Source organism: Clupea harengus, chromosome 22 (assembly GCF_900700415.2).
Source record: "Clupea harengus chromosome 22, Ch_v2.0.2, whole genome shotgun sequence".
Classification (NCBI taxonomy): Eukaryota; Metazoa; Chordata; class Actinopteri; order Clupeiformes; family Clupeidae; genus Clupea; species Clupea harengus.
This window is the reverse complement of record NC_045173.1, coordinates 3,300,997-3,320,553: the sequence shown is the minus strand read 5'-3', so window position 1 is coordinate 3,320,553 and position 19,557 is coordinate 3,300,997. Positions and strand designations below refer to the sequence as shown.

General features: G+C 45.7%; 1 protein-coding gene across 7 annotated transcripts in view; it reads right to left on the bottom strand.

Moving 5' to 3' along the window:
• Positions 1 to 11,873, bottom strand: part of uso1 (USO1 vesicle transport factor) — a 15,992-nt gene extending 4,119 nt beyond the window's left edge. The window contains exons 1-19 of one of the 7 annotated variants that reach the window (XM_012831827.2): positions 11,622 to 11,873; positions 10,411 to 10,497; positions 9,894 to 9,958; positions 9,644 to 9,720; positions 9,357 to 9,368; positions 9,005 to 9,046; positions 8,322 to 8,416; positions 8,021 to 8,123; positions 7,642 to 7,697; positions 7,362 to 7,482; positions 7,054 to 7,232; positions 5,963 to 6,103; positions 5,762 to 5,850; positions 5,228 to 5,382; positions 4,732 to 4,937; positions 4,325 to 4,345; positions 1,348 to 1,458; positions 622 to 740; positions 139 to 320 (exon numbers count right to left, since the gene is read on the bottom strand). In XM_012831827.2, the coding sequence (XP_012687281.2) occupies positions 139 to 320; positions 622 to 740; positions 1,348 to 1,458; positions 4,325 to 4,345; positions 4,732 to 4,937; positions 5,228 to 5,382; positions 5,762 to 5,850; positions 5,963 to 6,103; positions 7,054 to 7,232; positions 7,362 to 7,482; positions 7,642 to 7,697; positions 8,021 to 8,123; positions 8,322 to 8,416; positions 9,005 to 9,046; positions 9,357 to 9,368; positions 9,644 to 9,720; positions 9,894 to 9,958; positions 10,411 to 10,497; positions 11,622 to 11,687 (1,927 nt within the window). In that variant the 5' untranslated portion in view covers positions 11,688 to 11,873. Of the gene's footprint in view, positions 1 to 138; positions 321 to 621; positions 741 to 1,347; positions 1,459 to 3,798; positions 3,814 to 4,324; positions 4,346 to 4,731; positions 4,938 to 5,227; positions 5,383 to 5,761; positions 5,851 to 5,962; positions 6,104 to 7,053; positions 7,233 to 7,361; positions 7,483 to 7,641; positions 7,698 to 8,020; positions 8,124 to 8,321; positions 8,417 to 9,004; positions 9,047 to 9,356; positions 9,369 to 9,643; positions 9,721 to 9,893; positions 9,959 to 10,410; positions 10,498 to 11,621 lie in introns of all 7 variants that reach the window. The other 6 variants (XM_031559609.1, XM_012831828.2, XM_012831829.2 and 3 more) reach the window with 6 other exon arrangements.
• Between the last annotated feature and the right edge of the window lie 7,684 nt (positions 11,874 to 19,557).

Here is a 19,557-nt window from a genome sequence, read left to right as displayed (position 1 = left end):
ATGTTAAGAGCAGACAACATTCAGCAGCAGGCACAGAGATGTTGACGGTGTCGTCCGCAGCAGTGACACCATCACCATGACATGACGTGACATGGTTAGGAGCTGTGGAGAGGTGTGGTCTAGAGGCCAGCTACTGACCCTCCAGGTCCTTGACCAGTTTGGTGAACTCGTGGTCAAAGAGCATGTGCTCGGGCGTGGGGAAGACCGGCTGGGGCTTCTGGCCGGCGCGGGAGTACAGCTCATGCTTGGTGATGAAGCCCAGCTTCTCCACGAAGTTCTCCTTCCCAATGCGCTTCTCAATCAACTGCTTCAGCTTATCTCTGAGAGGGGTGGCGATGAAAGGAAGGAGGAAAGATGAAGAGAGAGCAAGAAAAAGTCAAACAAAAAGGAATATAAATAGGCATGGTGGATGGTACATCACTGGTGATTTGACTGTGGCCAGTGAGTGCTAGTAAGAAGTGGGCATACTTGGTGTAGTTCTCCAGTGAGTGCATTTACATTTACATTTAGTCATTTAGCAGACGCTTTTGTCCAAAGCGACGTACAAGGGAGAGAATAGTCAAGCTACGAGCAATAGAACCTGGTGTAACAATAAATAGTGCTAGTGATAAGTGGGCATACTTAGTGTAGTTCTCCAGTGAGTTGTCGTTGTAGTAGATGCAGATGCCCAGGAGAAGGGCACACAGGCCCTGCACCAGCCGCTCGTCCTCCCCCAGGTTCTCCGAGATCTGAGCCGTCAGCTAGCAGAGCGCAAAGGTTAAGGACACAACCACTGGAACTCCCACCACATCTCTACTCGCCCCTTTTCCCTGCCATAACACCCCGAGACGGCCCTACGCTTCAGGGGCCTCTCCTGAATCTGAGACGGCCCTACACTCCCCCCTGAATCTGAGACGGCCCTACACTCCCCCCCTGAATCTGAGACGGCCCTACACTCCCCCCCTGAATCTGAGACAGCCCTACACTCCCCCCCTGAATCTGAGACAGCCCTACACTCCTCTCCTGAATCTGAGACGGCCCTACACTCCTCTCCTGAATCTGAGACGGCCCTACACTCCCCCCCTGAATCTGAGACGGCCCTACACTCCCCCCCTGAATCTGAGACGGCCCTACACTCCCCCCCTGAATCTGAGACGGCCCTACACTCCCCCCCTGAATCTGAGACGGCCCTACACTCCCCCCCTGAATCTGAGACGGCCCTACACTCCCCCCTGAATCTGAGACGGCCCTACACTCCCCCCCTGAATCTGAGACGGCCCTACACTCCACTCCTGAATCTGTGAACCAGTCTTCTCCAGCCATGCTATAAATAGATCACCCTTGAGAAGAGGGTAATGTTCAGGATACAAAGGGCACGTTCTCCTGGTTGTGCAGGAAGTGTGTGACGGCAATGGGACAGTTATTGATCCAAGTGCAGAGCAGCATCAGGAGGCCTACTCGGGTCTGCACCTTACTCCCCTGTGGAGACACACACACACACACACACACACACACACACACACACACACACACACACACACACACACACACACACTCTCATGAGAAGGTAAACTGTGAAGCCTTAAGAATCTGAAAAGAATAAATGAAGGCAGAACACATTCAAAATGAGAGGTAGGCAAGCCAGACCAGGAGGGGACAAGGTGCATGCAGCTTCTCTGTGTTCTTACCTTAATCATCACTCCCTAAAGAACCCTGAATGCTAATCACTAATAGTTCTATAGATCCTTAATGTGTGTGATCATGAGACAGAACGGGAGCAGATGGACTCCAAAGGCTAGTCTGCCCACCTCTGCATTGAGTGGTTCCACACAGGACAGGATGACCACTGTTCTAGAACGTGGAACATTCAGTCCTACATTAGTGGTCACCTTGCCCTGTGAAACCTTCATCTGGAACACTGAGTGAGTTGAGATTAAATCAAACATCTGGACCCATCTGCCACTGTTGTTAGTCTAGAACTAATCCATGACCTGGAGGACAAAACTAATAGACTAATGTGATGAGCGTGTCCCGCCAGCTGACTGATGGGTCTAGTTTGATTGAATCCAACTCCACACTATGTTAGCTGAACAGCAAGAACACGAATATTAAGAACTCAGAGAAACTTTCAAAACAGAACATCCGTGCAACATTCTGCAACCTTCTGAAAATTTCGACGCAGAGTCACACCGCTACTGGGTGGGACTCGATACGGACAGCAAATAAAAACAGAGGCGTTTTTTTAAAGCGTGATAAACAAATCTGAACTATAACAAATAGCAATCATACTGCTATCATCTTAAAGGAAGCAACATCAGAGAAGAAAAAAACAAACAAAGAAACACTTCAACAAACCCAAAACCCAAACTATTAGTGATTAATAAGGTTACTTAAAACCAACTGCGGGGTCACGAGAGAAGTGAACTTCACACAAAGCTAGAAGAAGCATGCAGCCCTCAGTAGCCTGGATGACAATCTGCTTCAGCATGGAGAGACCTAAGCCCACCTTAAGCCCTGCAGTGCAGACAGCTGCCACTGAAGCAAAGGGCTCCGCAGATGAAGCCAGCGCAGGCTGGGGATTTGATTTAAGATGCCTCTTCAAATAACATGAAGGCAACCAGGTTGCTGTGTCCTTCCAGATCATAAAATTTGAGTGTATTTTCTGCAGGACTTCTAAATGATACGATGGCACAAACTCTGCCCATGATTGGCATGTGTGGGCAAAGCAAGTGCTGCATGCCCTTTAAAGTCGACTTCAAAGGGAAATAATGAAAGCGTTACCAAAAAGCACTTCAATACGGATCACTTCATATTTATTTGAAATTAAAATGTAAATGACACTTTGACATCCTTGTGTCATGAAAGAAATAAGACAGTAGATCCCTTCACAGTAGGGAAAAAACAAGAGATACTCAAACACACGCACAAATAAAACATTAAAAAAAAAAATCAAAGGAGTCTTTGCGGCTAAAACTAATTATAGTAATTGAGGGCATTTGTTTGCTTGACAAATGTCAATGACTGCAGAAAAATGCCTGGTAAAGTGATCTGTGTGCGTTTGGTGTTTCTACAGTGATTTTACAAACACAGCCACAGTTTTCTCAGATATTAAGCAGTCTCTCCAGGATCTTGCCAGGGTTTGTTGTGAGTGTTGCAGCCAAAAGTGACTGACTTCGCTCCAGGAATTCTCATAAATTGTAGTTAAAATTGCAGTGAATTTGAGTTGTTGTTCCTGCGGGAGTTCCTAAGACTTGTGATCCCATCAGGATCTTGTGAGGGTTTGCTGTGAATGTTGCGGCCAAAAGTAACTGGAACTAATATGGTGTGGGAATCCTGAAAGATTGTGGTGATTTTCAATTAAATAAAATCAATCGCAAATAATGCAGAAATACCATGACTTCGCGTTTTTTGTGGAAATGTTGCAGTAATAAGAGGAAATTGCAACCCACAATTGCAATTGTGGGAAATCCTTGAATTTGGGTGAATCTGCGAAAATGCAAGATCCTGGCGGGACTAATTGGGGCCTCCAGCTTAACATTCCTAAGAAGCACCCCAACTTTTGCCTTTACAGCAGGCATGAGGTTTGGAGGCAAACGAAAGAGGAGATGAGTCATGTAAAGCTTAGGGGCTGGGGGGGGGGGGGGTCCTGTGACCGGCATGTGCGCTGTGCCGCTACTGCTGCTACTGCTGATGCTCAAATAAAGACATAAGGGGAGGGGGGGGGGGGGGGGTCATTCCAAAATGGAGACATAGGTGTGCACAGAAACGATTCATTAGTCAGAAACACAGGAGGAGGATGAGAGTAATCGAAGTCTTCACCTTTTCAGATTTGGTCTCCGAGGGTGACGGGTGTAATGCAAAAACAGGAATATATTGAGAGGGGAGAGAGGTAAGAAACGAGAGCAATCACAACAGTTAGCTGTCGAGTTCCCTGACTGGGAAGATGAACATGTTACATGTGATTGTCTTTTCTCGCGCCCTGATCTCACTGCCACCTACGCTCCTGGGTGTGAATGACAGCGAGTGAATTAAGCCCCCTCTAAGAAGAGAAGTGCAAGACGACGGGCACACGATCATCATTTAGATCCTCCAGAGAGCAAACACACCACCACCCACCCCCCCAAAAAAAACCACAGCAAGGGGTCAAAGTTCAAAGCCAGGACCAACAAGGAGTTTGGGGTGTTGGGGTCAGTAAGGAACAATGAACTGGGTGAGACAGACAAACAGGACGGACCAAAGGGATCAACACAACAGGAAGCCAGAACCCCCAAAACAAAGAGGAGAGAGGCACCCTGCTAGAGGCCAAGCCAAACCATCACGATGTGCTGCTCACACACGTACTCACCCGCCGGTTGATCTTATCCCCCTGCGAAAACCACAATGCAACACTATTGACATTCACTGACAGACACAGCCAGGCACTCTCAAGCCAGGGGTGAACATCATTTAGCCATTACTGCATGAACATTTCCTAAGGAGGTACATCCTTGCATTTACTGTTCATATCTTGCACTTCTTTTCTGAAAATAAAGCTGCACTTTGTAACAATACAGTGAACTGCCTTAAGACCTACTGAGGCTCAGGATTATAGGTAACGATGTTACTTTCTTGTTACAATACCTGGGACAAATCACCAAGTCTGCTTCCCTGCGGTTCTTACTGAGAGCCTGCTCCCCCCCCCCCCCCCCCCCCGCTGTGCTACAGTGCCTACCTTCTGACCTGACCCAGGGCGGGGCGCAAAGAGGGGGCTACCTGGGAGAGGATGTTGGTGCACTGCTGCAGGAGGGAGACGGGGGGCTTGCCCAGGCTGGTGGCCAGCTGCACCCGCAGCAGCTGCTCCTTCTGGGTCAGGTTGTCCTGGAGGGCGTGGGCCAGAGCCACCGCCGCGCACCAGTTGGACAGCGAGTCCGCCGAGAATAGGCCTCCACACAGCAGCTGGCCCGCCGAGATGGAATTAGCTGGGGAGGGGGGCAGGGAGAGAGAGAGAGAGAGAGAGGTATGAAAAGACATATTCATGATCAACAACCAAGAGAGATGAGGAGGAAATGTCTGGTGAAAAGATACAGGAATAAGAAACTAACAACTCTAAAAAAAATCACAGATCTGAGTAAGAAAATATACACAATATTTTCGACTTAATCAAATGTTATGTTGTTAGATGTTCTCAAACACATACAGCCTTGAGGTTATGTGTGAGTTATGACCCAGTGTTTGACCCTGACATGGAGGGCAGATGTGTGAGGCTCACCATCAATGGTGGAAGGCAGCAGGGTGGCCACGATCTCCCCCTGGCCCTTCTGGTTCTTATAGAGGAAGCACTGGAAGCAGTAGAGCACGGCACAGCGCAGCACGAACGGCTGCCTCTCGTTCACCATGGACATCAGCAGCACCACGATGGCTGGCCTGTGCGAGACACGCAAGGACTCATGAGGACTCGGCACAAGATAAGGCCAAGGTCAAAGAAAACAGTAGCTTCTTATGGAGGCAAAAAGCTCATGTAGAACTAAACATTGCTATCAAAAGGGTCAATTCTTCAATTTACTTTAAAGACTAGCTGATAAAACTTAATTCAATCTGTTGAGTAATATGTCCACTATCATTAGGTGAGATGCAACTAAGTGTCATGCTGGCCCAGACTTCTGTTAGCACGTTGTCAGCTACATGCAGTCACTTCCTGTTCCTCAGACATACGCATGAGTGAATGACATGTGACAGTGTGGTGACTAGCAGCCTGGACAAATCACCAAAAGATGACCCAAGCAATGCAGTGCATAGCCCTGACCTGGGCGGGTTGGATGGAGCGTTGACCGATGCAAAGTAGTCCTGGTTAATCTGGGAACCACGGATGACTTCTGACACCGTGTTTATGGTCTGAAAGGAAGACAGTAAAACCATGTAAGAATGAACATTTCTAATAAATGACTATATTTCAGACAGCTGACTCAGACGGAGGAGAGGGAGTTTGAGAGGCGGCCAGCCTGACCTCAGTGAGGATGTCTGCGGGCACACCGGTCGCCATGAGGATGGTGCAGAGCTGCTGGAGGAGGCCACACTGGAACATGGCCTTCTGACAGCTGGCCGTGGCCCCCGGAGAGTTCACCGGAGACACCAGCACTCGCACCAGCTACAGGGACAGGGAGACAGAGGGACGGTAAGAGAAACAGGCAGACAGACAGGTACACACCAAACCAACATAAAAAAAAACTACCAGCGACGCCTCACCTGTCGGTGTCGGGGCCAAAACTTTTTTGAACAGACTGCACAGTCTACAGCCAATGACCAACTAGGACTATAACCAAATAACTCAGAGCAGCGTTTCCTAACCAGTTCCACACCACTCTCGCTCACCACAGACGGTTTCGTAACATAAATACTTCTTATCAAGAATATGTCTGATAAGAATATGCAAATGGCGCTAAAGTTGTCAGGTCTTTTGGTTGTGGAAAGGGAAAAGAGGAGCGCAGGTGAAAAATAAGAAGAAATCGCACTAATCAATCTAACTGCACTGGCAATCATGGATAGGCCAACTACAGCGACGGGATTAAGAGGTTTTCCCGAACCTCGAGAGCTGGAGAAAAACAAAACCTCTGCCACCGATTCACCATGCTCAATCGGCCAAAAAGCCGCCGACAGGGGCCCAACTAGTGCCAAGGGAGCGGGACCCACCCCAAAAAACTAGAGCCAAACATGGGCCGCCGGTCTGCCATGGTGTGTCAGGAGCTTGGTGTGCCAGGAAGAAAAGTAGGCAAAGCTCTGCCAAAGAACAGGTTGACATCATCTCTGTACTGTGCACTCTGTGCAGTGGTGAGCCTGCCATTTTGTCAACATTTCCCGATGCTGGATTCTTGCAAGACTTCTTACTTTTTCCTGCAAACTTTGTGTGCCACCAGTGTTTTTCCTCACTATTCGCTGCCTATTTCTGCTCCAGGCTCCATGTTCGGATGGGATCGGAGTCTGCTGAAGCCTGACACTAGCTATTACAGTTGTGAGCACCTACAGAATGCACTGATACAGTCCAACCCCAGTGGACTGACACCACAACCCTCCTTTATGTCTCCAAACAGCTTTTCTCACCTGCAGCATGTAGTGAAGGTTGGTGACCTTCTGAGCGGACCAGCCAGCATTGTCATCTCCCACCTCAAACCAGGGCTTCATCCTCTGGACGTAGGAGCCCTCCTTGAAGAAGTTCTGGTTGGAGCTGTTGTTCTTGAGTAGGTTCAACAGCAGCAACAGACAGTCCTCCACAACAATACCTGCACACAAAACCCCCACAAGCTCTTGTAAGAACTAGCGCCTGTTTCCAAGTCACCCATCGGCTAAGGAGGAAAAGAAATCTACATCACACATGCTGCCTCCCTGCGCAACCCTTCTGCATAACGTACCCCCATCACTGGTGCCTTCCTCTGTGATGATGTCCAGGAGTCTCTCAAAAGCATTTTCAAAAGCTACAATCTTCTGAATGGCAGCATTGCCTTTAGTGAGCTGCTGTAATAACAGCAGACCCTGGGAGAATACACAAAGCTCCTTTAGAAGACCAACCGTCATCAGTGACATTGAAAAGAATCAAGTCCATATTGATATAGTTCATGTAGACTTTACAATATAAATGAAGTGTTAGACATAGAGTTGCAATCTCAGCCCAAAAGACAAAGTATTCCCTACATCATTACGAATGACCTCTCTGGAGTCCGCTAGCAAGTCCATTAGTCTGGAAACTCCTGCAGAGGACAAAAAGGAAATCATCATCACCAGATGCACAAACGCACACACCCCACACACACACACACACACACACACACACACACACACACACACACACACACAGTGGGTTATCTGCCCTGCTCTTTGGCTGACTTCTCACGGACATGGTTGGGGTAAATGTACACTCCAGAGAGGACACTTCTATGAGGGAAATGGAACTTGGGTATGTGTGTGTATGTGTGTGTGTGTGTGTGTGTGTGTGTGTGTGTATGTGGTGTGTGTGTGTGTGTGTGTGTGTGTGTGTGTGTGTGTGTGTGTGTGTGTGTGACAGCAGGCTTACCCATTGGGCTGACGAGGATGATGCCCTGAAGCTGAGGACACTGGTTCTTCAACAAGGCTGTAAGCAGCTTCACGCCAGGCCATCTCACGTGGAAGTCGAACTCCTAATACACACACACACACACACACACACACACACACACACACACACACACACACACACACACACACACACACACACACACACACACACACACACACACACACACACACACACACACACACACACACACAAAAGGCTGTACCACTCTATTCTGATCCATAACCCAGTTTAAATGTGGCGGCGCACTGTGCCACCTCACCTCCAGGAGTGTGAGCAGCAGCGTGATGTTCTCTGGGTCCTGGACGAACCTCTCCGTGAACTGGGCTCCGACGTCATCCTGCTTCTGCATCTCCTCTGAGGACCACATGGGGTGGGGGGTGGAGGAAAAGACTGTGAAACCTTTTCGCTTGCCATGCTAAGACACATGTGTTATTTAGAAGGGTGGGAAAAGGGAGGAGAGGAAGAGGAGAGGGAGAACAGGGGAGGTCTGAGGGAGGAAGAGTGAAGAGCAGTGGCACAGTAGTAAAAGGAGAAATGCTGCTTGAACACCGCTGCCCCGTGAGTGAGGATCCATGCTTGTGAGCGATTACATCTAAAGGAACCTCTAAAAGCACACAAACAAAGCGGGGTCTAGAGCACGGATTAAGACACTGCAACACACAGAGATCCTACTGGTGGACTATATTAGAGAGCACCTGACTGGGGCGATAGTTAAATGATGCAGCAAGAGTAGTGAGAGTATTGCATGAAGGAATTGCAAAGGAGACCAAAAAGACGAGTGTTTAGAATTAACACCACCCACTTCCCCCCCCCACACACACACACACAGACACAAAGAAAGAAAGTGATCTTTTTTAAGAGAAATTTCAGTATTTATAGTTAATAGACCAACACCGGGGAGGGATAACTAGTGAGGACTCTACAGCCAACTATCATACTGACCAGGTACATTCCTATTCTTCCCTGAAAGAGGGGGAGCCGCATCTGCAAAGGGTGAGGTAGACAATGAATCCCACCTCAATAACTTGGGATGTTCTTTTCTATACATCCATCCATTCCCCTTTTTAGATACTTCATCAAACATTCACAGCATCTAAATCTCCATAAGTTTACCCACACATCATCAATCTATAAGTCTAGATTCAGAGCCGAGCCTGAATAACACAAACTCGCCATCATTCAACAAAATCACCCGCAATGAATCTAATTCATCGTCAGCAGCATCCAGGCCAACTTCGGCTGAGACAGGCCACCTAAAGGGGGTTAGAGGGTGTCATGCACATGAGTAATTTACCTTCTGATTCATCTGCAGGGTTAAACATAGGAAGAAAAGAGAGGGAGGATCAGAACATGATCTTGTCTGAAACAGCTCATTCATCATCAAAACCATGAAAGACGGAGAAGAGAGAGGACAGTGCGTCAAATTAGGTTTACAAGTACGTGGTAATTCACCACCATCAATTCACCATGAATGGTGCCAATAATTTGTCAATTAACTGAATGAATTGCCCATGCGGAGGAAGAACACCGTCAATTACAAATGAGATCACAATGAAATGAAACAATGGCACACAAAACTACCTTGCTCCTCTTCCTCGTCACTGCAGATGATGTTGTATATAGTGTCAAGAGCATACCCAAGGATTTCAGAGTCCGCCCTGAAGAAAACAAAGATAGGGGGAAAACTCTAAACCACTAGCAACGCTCTGCCTGAACCAAAAATCCACCTAGGGTGCCCTTGTTTTATAACATGTTATAACAATCAGAAGATAAGGACAAACAATTTGACCTTCAAGGACGCCACAGACAAAACAATTCACATGTACCATACCTGTCTGTTTGAAGAATACGAATCAGGTGTTCCAAAGCCTGTGATCCCACCTCCATGCGGTATTTCTACAAGCAAAAACAGCCATTTGAGCTCGACAAATGCCGGAGAATAAATGCCACTCATATACAGTAATTAACAAGCATGACTACATAAGGAGGAGATCACTGTCTGACAAGCATGTAATGTGCTGACTGTTGGAAGCTGTTGGGAGCTATAGGCCTGCGGACAGCTTGGCTCAGCAGAATATCCAAAGCACGATCGGGAGCAACCAGCAGCCCGCTCAACTGAGCCGCTGTGTGGGATTATCTTCACTCTCTCCTGCCTCCCCTCAATACTGTACATTCATGTCTGATCAACAGATTACTCATGGCTGGGGAGGCAGAGTGCTCAATGAAACAGCAACACCTCCAGCTCAGCTGCTGATATGATTGGCCATAATGTAGCAAAGAGGAAATACCAGGGTTGGTTTTTATCAGACTTCTGATAATGAGAATTGAGATGCATCTTCCCAGCATACCTTGGACAAAGATTTAAGGGCCCGGACAGCATCTCTACGGTCCTCTAACAGTGTTGAGGAGGCGACACGGTCACAAAGTTTCTGGATCTGTAGAATAAGCATAAATAAAAAAGAAATGAAACCCATGCTATGTCCCATCATGTGGACAAAATATAGAACATACATAAAGCTGACACGCCTTCATGTTTTACACAGGCACAAGGAGTGCAGTTCACTAACTAGGAGCTTATATTTAGTTTTCTTGTATTCCAATTTATAAATGTAGTTTAAGAGATGGATTTAGACAGGGAACTTGAAAATGATGTTATATAATATGATGGTCCTGCTGCATGGCACTACTTAAGCAGTGTGTTTCTATCAGAAACAGAAACCTGAGGATGAAAATGAGGTCAGGTGTTCCTGTTAGGCCAAGATCTGGAACTATTCAGACATTTGTACAAGAGTCAACTATAATACACTTGCAATAAAGATTCCTTAAGTTACATTCTTTCAAACACACATCTGTCTCTCAATTCATCTCATTGCCAAGAATGCCAAGAATAATGCCAAGAATGTAACACTGTCTGCTAACAAGCAAGAATGCCCTGGTGCATTACAAAACCAGACGTATTTATTTAACAAACCCAGAAAGCCAGACTTCGAGGTGACAGGTAACTACATGAATATGACAGTTAACATATCGCAACATCGCGTAAGGCCAACGATTAACCATAACCAGTTGACAGCTCATCGGCTTGCTAGCACACTGCAAAGGAAGCTAGCGAGACAGCTGTTTTACTATGCATGGGAATACGGCAGACAAAACGTATATTCGACTATGAACATCCCACCACGCTGGCTAATATTGTTATCTAAAGGTTAGCAAGCAACCATCCACTTATTTGTATCATCTGGAACTTGTCGACTGGCGCTGCACAATGCAGTGCATTAGCTCTTTACTCCAATCATTAGCTAGCACTTAGTAAATGCAACCTTGTCCCTCAACACCTCACTGTCACTCTGATGATTACAGCTGACACCCACATCACAGAAGGCATTGACACTCCAGTGCAAAACGAGGTTTCAACCGCAGTCCAAGGATCCCAAGAGAACATGATCTAACTACAACAACTTCCCTTGCTTATGACAGTACGATTCAATATTGAGCCAATGGAAAACTTACAAAATACGGCTAAATTAAATTGAGCAAAGCTAGCTAGCTGCGAACTCACCGTCTCCACACCAGAATGTTGTGGCCCCGCTGGCTGCCCGCCCATTACTCCTCTGAAGAAATTCATCCTCTTTGATGTACTCTTGATCAAGAGTTAAACGTCTTTGTCTTAGTTAGGCTACTTATTTTCTGTTTTCTGGTGTTTAGGGGCCTTGTGTGATAAAAAAACAAGTACCTCAATGTTGATCTCTGACCGTTCACAGGTTCTACTATGTCGACCCCGGAACTGGATTTAGCATTCTGTGATGCGCAAGCGCGGAGACGTGGCGATACGTGGCTCAGCAGACCGGGGGGGACTAAAACATTTAAAGAGAAAGCGTGCTGAAATTAGACAATCTTATGAGTTTCTGCATGATAATTATATAGCAAATAAATTAGTGGTTTTCATTAGCTTTGCTGCTTTGGCAAAAGCAACATTCCATTGTTTTGAGAAGCTAATATTCTTGACATATTAAGTAAGTAAGCACACCAGATATGTTTATGAATATCAGCAAATGGCTTTATGTGCTTGGTCATGCACAATATTCATGATCACAAGTTATTTTCCAATAATGATGTACATGCCATACACTTCAATTCTGAGACAGTGGGAGGCCTGCATTTGTATTTGTAAGCTTGATCCATTTATCGTTCATCAGTTGACTACACAGCCTGCTGTTTTCAGATGCACCATGTAAACTGTTTAGTATGCAGACCACATCATGTCTAATCTCTTTCTGTGGCACTCAATACCCCCCCCCCCCCCCCCATTATACACAACTATTCACCCTATATACACCCTTCTTGGTCTCTGAGGTTTCTTATGAAATACAAAATGAAAGCTTCTCCCAATGTTGGTCATATGTTTTCACGTGAATTTTGTCTTGTTTTAAATAATGAAACGCTTAGTCTGAACAGCAAGCCTACGATACCTAAAGCAGTTTTTTTTTTCTGAAGTCACTGAGACTAAGAATTACTATCCAGACAATTTAATTCTGCCAATTAGTGAGAGAGAGAGAGAGAGAGAGAGAGAGAGAGAGAGAGAGAGAGAGAGAGAGAATAATAGCGCATGAGCCAGAAGGAGTCCCCACTACCACTTGGGGGTCGCTCATTAGCAGCTCCTATTGGGACATTCCATTTCTCATCAACCAGGGGTTCCCGCTTGTGATTTTCTTTCTGGTGGAAGATGAATATAATTGAGAAACCCCAAATATTACATCCATGGGAGGATTATTTATTAAGTTACAGTCACTTTTACAGGGGGAGGGGTCATTTACAGTTTTTGCAATTATAGAGCAAGTTTATAGGTTTCATAAAGCTACTTAGAAAAGTTGTATTTTGGACATAGGGACATATCTGTTCCTTGGTCTACTAGATTCTGGTCAGGTTGGTACATTTCATAGGGATTTGTGACAGATACAGCCCCTTTCCCACCAAAACTCCACTCAAACACTGAGCTTTCTTTCCCAAAATTAATTAACAATGAACAAATACTTTTTTGTGTTCATGTGCAATAACACTACATCGGAGATCATCTAGCAACAATGAACGTGAGTGACCTCTGAACCAGTGTGGTTGCAACAGGAGCAGGCAAACTTTGATAAAGGTGTGGTTATAGTAGGCTAAGGCTATAGCCTGAAGGTGGGGGGAGGTGGAACCTGTATTAAACATGGATATTAGGAAGTGGCTAAATGACAGTTTCAGATAAAAGAAATTAATGGGTATACGCTTCACCCAGTTCTGTAGAAACTGTAACGTATAACGTTAGTCAAGATGCAATGGCAAACCAGGCTAATAACGCTAGCATGCTAACCAGAGCACCATCCTCTCAAGAAGATGCTGCAGTGTTATTCTAAGCGGACCACCTCTTCAGCCTGGACCTGATGATCTTTGGTTCGATAACCATAACCAACCAATATAACAACAATACTCTGTACGGTTGTTTCAGAATAGGAATTAATCGTTTAGGTCTAGGTGCCAGGGGGCAGTGAATGGCTAAAATATAGCCTGAAAGCAGATGCAGCCCTTTGCTACCCACGCAGAACAGTGCCAGTTCCAAGAACAATATGGATTTGATCTTTACAGTGAAAGGCTATTCGATGTTGTAAACACGCTGCTGAAAAAAGCAAAGGCTTCCACATACACTCGTCTTCAAATTAACATTTAATATCTCTGGAGATGAAAAGCAGTCACATCAGTAGCAGCTGACAAGAACATTTCTACACTCATCCACGCTAACCATTCCGTAAAAGCAAAACATCTCTTTTATAGAATCAGAATCTTCTATTAGTCAAGTACTGGGAGCACAAATAATTTCTCTAGGTGTAGGTGTCAACATAAAATACAATTATGGCATGTAAGAAAGAAGAGAGATATTTAAAGAAAGAAACATAAAATCAATAGACAATGCACAAGGAAAACTTCAGGTCAAATGATGTGCAATGGAACGAGATCAAGTGCATAAGAGCTCTGACATCAGTAGGCATGTGCAGAAGTTTAAAACAGAGGAATGGCAGAAAGGTCCTTGTTTAGGAGGATTATGGTCTGAGGGGGAAAAGGCTGAGGAGATGTCAGTTGGTTCGAGTCATTAGAGTTCTCTTTGTCTCTGCTGAGATAGGACTGCTGGGTGAGAGAATGACCAGGGTGTGAGGAGTCTGCCAGAGTGTGTCCAGAAGAAGGTCAGGAATAATTCCTCGCAGAAAATCAGTTAGCTTTCAGGGGAAGTCTTGATAGTTTTGACAACATGGAAAGAAGGATCTATTGGTCTCTTTCTCTCGCTGTTAAACTACACAATCGGCAAAGACCCTGAACTCGCTGAAATAGTAATATTCAGTCAACGCAAGCTATACCAGCCCTGATGTCCAGAATGAACTGATCAGCATTTTTAAGTAATGTGGTGGCTGATGCCATTGTGGATAAAATGGGCGAATCGTGGTATAGTATTAAAGTGGATGGAACCAAAGGTGCGCCTAGATGTGAAAATGTTTCAGTGGTGGTTCGTCTTCTCTTGATCTCTACAGCCAATGCAGAGGATTCAAAAACTGACCAATTTGATAAAAAGCAGAGCTAGAAAAGAGCTACACTTGACAGTTGTTTGACGGAGCCTCAGTAATGACTGAGAAGCATGCTGGTGTGCAACAGTTGCTGTTGGTACCGTCGGTCTATGCTGCATACACAAAAGGCCCAGCTGGTGCAAGTGCTTGAATGAATGGAAGGAAAAGGTGCTGAGGAGATTCCACCGTGCGTCTCGTCAACTTAAGTGAGTCCACATGTCCAGAAAATGCATTACTGTGGTATTATCAGGTTAAGACCCTAACACAAATGTGTTACTACTGTGCAACTAGGCTAATATAAGTAAAGCATCATTTAACAATGTTGTTTTCTTGTTGCTGGGCTTCAAAACAGGACCTGTAACAGTAGCCTATAAACCATTAATTTCTGCTGGTAACCCCCCACGGTCTGACTGTATTAATAGCATACTATTGTAATGACGAAGGCTTGAGGCTTTGCCGTTTAGTGAAGACAGAGTGATTATGCATTCAAGAACGAATATGGTAGGGCAGGCAAAGCGCTAGGGGTCTGTGCTCTCTGTGACACATCAGATTAGGGTAGACAAATAGGCTTCAATCAGGGCAAATTAGGGCTTCAAGCAGCATGCATGAGTGAGCTAACTGGGTATGGATGTACAGTTCAACTGGAGAGAGTGCTCTGGAATTGGTCACGGGCCAGCACAGTTTGCACAGGGGAGGACGTGTGCATACTCCCGTCTCGTCAGACTTTCGATGTCATTGACCGGTGTCTAGAGCCGCTCATCCTTGCATCTTTGCCAGCCATGCAGCTCAGACCACCGGAGCTTCCCTCAAAAGTGCCGCCCTAGCACACAAGAAAATGATCCGTAATCAGCCCTCTCGATAGGATCCAAGAGCAGCAGGCAAGACAGTGCATCGCCTGTCAAACAAAGAGCAAGTTGAAGGGCTTTCTAGTCATCAGCCAAGCACTTGCATGGGCTAACAATTCAAATTTGGCACGGAAGGCCTCCCAGTCCAATTTGCCATCGACTTCTGCGTTTTAACGCTGACCAGCTGCTGCAGTTTCAGGCGCAGCCATCTTTATTGGGATTTGGGCCGAACCCTTCAGACTCCTTCTCCCACTAACATTGCAGCACCAGCACAGACCTGCCGGTCCTCCTTCTCCATCCGCTGTGGGCTTGCTTACGTGCCCTGTCCTCTGTGTTAGCATGTCTGTGGTGTGGACTCCCGGTCCTGCTGAGGCACTGGGGCAGGCGGCTCGCTCCTTCCATGCCAGGCTGGGCCCACTGTACTGCCCGGTTCCTGGTCTGGGTTCAGCTTCAGCGGCGTACCTGGTTCCTGGATCGACAGCAGCACCCAGTTGCTCCCCCATCATCCCAGGCAGGGTGCGGAGGCTCCTTCGGCAGCTTCTTAGCACTGCTCTCGGGACGGGGACACGACCAGGTCTAGCTCCAATAGGGCTCTTGGAACACCACAGCTTAGCCCCGTCAGAACTCTTGGAATAAGATCGCCCTTTGGCTGTGCTCCTCCCCAGTGCAGTTTCTCTGCGAGGTCTTCATTTTTCTTCATCGTTGCTTCTTCCATCCTCAAGAGGGATGCTGATCACACTTCTGACACCAATGTGATGAGCATCTTGAAGGCTTGTCTTTGGCGCTTTGCTGTTTATTGGAGCGACAGAGCGATTAAGCACTCAATAACTGATACAGTAGGACAGGCAAAGCGCTAGGGGTATTTGACACTTCAGATAAAGGTAGACAAATACACAAACAAATAGAAAGTCACACACCAAATATGCATAGCACACAGACTCAGATGTATAACTGAATTACGCACAAACATTAACACTTTTACACATTAACACAATTAGTAAGTTATTAGACACATTCTAGATCTAAACATTAAATGGAGCACACAGAATCATGGGAATTATCTACATCACAACCACTAAAGCACAACAACACTGTAGCGTGCGACCTGTTCATGTTTGGCTTAGCAGTAACAAGGCTTTTGTGTTCAAAAAGATTGGCTTCTCCCACGCTCCATCAATGGGCAAATGTGCAGACGTGGCTGTTATGTGGGTATCTAATATGTATCTAAAGTGCCAAAGAGCACACCAATTAGTGGTGAGACAAATACCTTTGTCTACATAAAAGTTCTCTCATCTCATCACGGCTCATTTCTTCACCATGACTCTGACGGTGGCTGTTGTTATGGTCTTGCTGCTATTCCTCACGGAGGTACACCTGGCAGGTACGACCTATTTGACTTTTTAAGCTGAATTTTACCCAATAAATTATATTGATGAGGTTATTTTGCACATGTATACAAATGGTTTGTTGTGCAATACCAAAGTTCTTAGATTAGATGAAGGATTTACAATTCCATTGTCAAGGCATGTTTCAGTGTTGCATCTAATATGACTGAGATAAGCGCACTTGCATCTTCACTGGCCCATGTCATGCTTTCAGAGAACAATGAGGTCTCTGGATTTGACCATGCCGCCAACCTCGCAGGCAATGGCAATGACGATAACACCTGGAACATGTCTGGAGACGGTTCAAATCAAGGTTTCACATCCATTCCTCCATTTCTATAACCCACTGTGAAGTAGCTATTGTTACAGCAGACATTTCCCTGAGCCTTAGATGAAGTTGCCAATAAATATGTTTCCTCTACAAATTCAATTTCTGTCTCAATTGTAGCAAGATCATGCCCTCTTTTTAAATGTATTTTCAGGACTGCTTGCTGAAGAAGACAGCAAAATAAACATGGCCGAGTTAGTTGAGGCGGACAGAAAACAGGAGGAAGATGCCTGTAGGGTGATCCCCGTCACAGAAGAACCTCTCTCCATTGTACCTGAAACCCCCACGGTCCTCAGCATCACCGCCGGCCCAGATAAACGCCCCTCATCCTCACCACCTACCACCGCTGGTCCAGATAAAGGTCCCTCATCCTCACCACCTACCACCACCTCACCAGCTGTGTCCCTTAGACCTCAGGCCAACACCATTGTGCTTTACCCTGTTTACCTGACCAATGGCAGACCAGGCTCTACACAGGGTGTCACTTGGTGGTACACAAATGTCCGTCCGGGAACACATCACCAGCGTCTTCTTCCAACCAATTTCAGGTGGCTGTTTCCTCCTGCAGGATATCAGTTCCAAAGACCAGCCAATGGGCCACACCGACATATCACAGGTCCGAATCAGCAGAGGGTTTTTGGCTATCCCCTGGGCATCCAAGGACCCCTTGGCATGTCAGGAGAAACTGGCTCTTCTGAGGAGAGTAGTGACTAACAGATCAGTGTTCAAATTGGATTGAACATGAAAATAGCCATGAGAGTAGCTTCCTTATTATATTGCTTTCTATTTTCATCAACCATCAGCCAAAAATCCATCTTTGTGACACATCTAATAATATTAAAGATATTGTACGATGTACTTCCTGTGCTAAAACAAATAAAAACTTTTGTCTTTTGCTTAGTTTGATTCAGTGATTCATCTTTTGAAAGCCCTGCAGTTAACTACAAACCAGAATTTCTGTCTGCTTATCTAGCTGTCAGAGCCATCTTCTTGGAGACTCCATTGCAGAAATAATGCCCTAATCAGTCGTCAGCCAGTTGAAACAGGAGCAGTGCCTCACTAAACCAGAAAGCAATGATTCATGGAGTCATTCAACAAACTTGCGGTCTTCTCATCCTGCCTGTGTCGACAAACACCTTTGTGGTCGACCTGAGTGCTTCTATTATATACATGAGAAAATGCACACTTGAGTCGGTGCATGTCAAGCCTTGTACCTCAGGCTTCTTTCTAATGAATTGTGTTAGTGCTCTCCCTGAAATAGAAAAACACCAATACCACATAATGCAGATATCAGTAGTTTTATTGTATGTTAAGTTTAACACATTCAAAATGGAAAACTAGAAACAAATCAAATAAAATTGCTCCACCTGCAACATATTTTCTACTCACAAAAAAAAAAGAACTAAAACAGAAAAGAAGGCAATCGCTTACCACACCGGCTAAAGCCAAGAGGATGATTCTATTCCATGGAACACACAGAACTGGAATGATGACACAAAAAAATCTCTCCACTGCACCTTCAACAGTGGATAAAATGTACAGCCTTTGCTTTGGGGGTGCTTTGAATTTGGGTGGGTTAGGGTCACTGAAGTAACAGTGATAAAGTAACGCAGTCTGTCCGTGTAAACCTCTCTGACCTCTCAAAATTGGATCTTAACAAGTTTAACTGTAGACAAAGATCGATATTCTCCTCCAATAGGGACCTTAAATGTACTTTAAAAGTGAACCATGTATGCACCATCTTAAAGAGTTCTTGATAAGAGTTGAGGTGTGCACACCCCACACACAGGGCGTGCCAGTGACAGAGCCAGGTCAAACTGCTAACTCCAAAAGCCGCCATGTCTGTGACCACTCCAGGTCATTCAAACTAATGCACCGGGAGAAAATCTTCTGCAGAAAACAGTAGGTAAAGTCCACACTGCAATACCTCTTCACAGAGTGCTTTTTGGTCATGTCTTTTACAGAATTACCACTTGATATGGAGAGCTCCGGAGAGCCACCACTCCTCTTCCCAATCAAACTGCATCAAAAGTAAGAACAATGCAGTTACCCTGACAGAGATTGTCCCAAAACCATTGGAAATAGTGCAAGACTACCTGACAAGGAAGACCTTAAAGTCTGTTTTTGTAATAAAAAAAACAAAACAAAGGCGCTACATCAAATAGTATTTCCCACATCAGTGCAAAAATTAAAATATAACAGCTTAAAGACAACTGGAGAAACTTTCAGTTTGTTGAAAATCCTGTTCCCGCTGCATCTTGAGGCCCCTCCTCTCCCCCTTGTGTTTACTGGTAGAGAAGGCTGGGGAACATGGTACCGTAGCCTCCCCAGTGGAGACGGTTCAGAG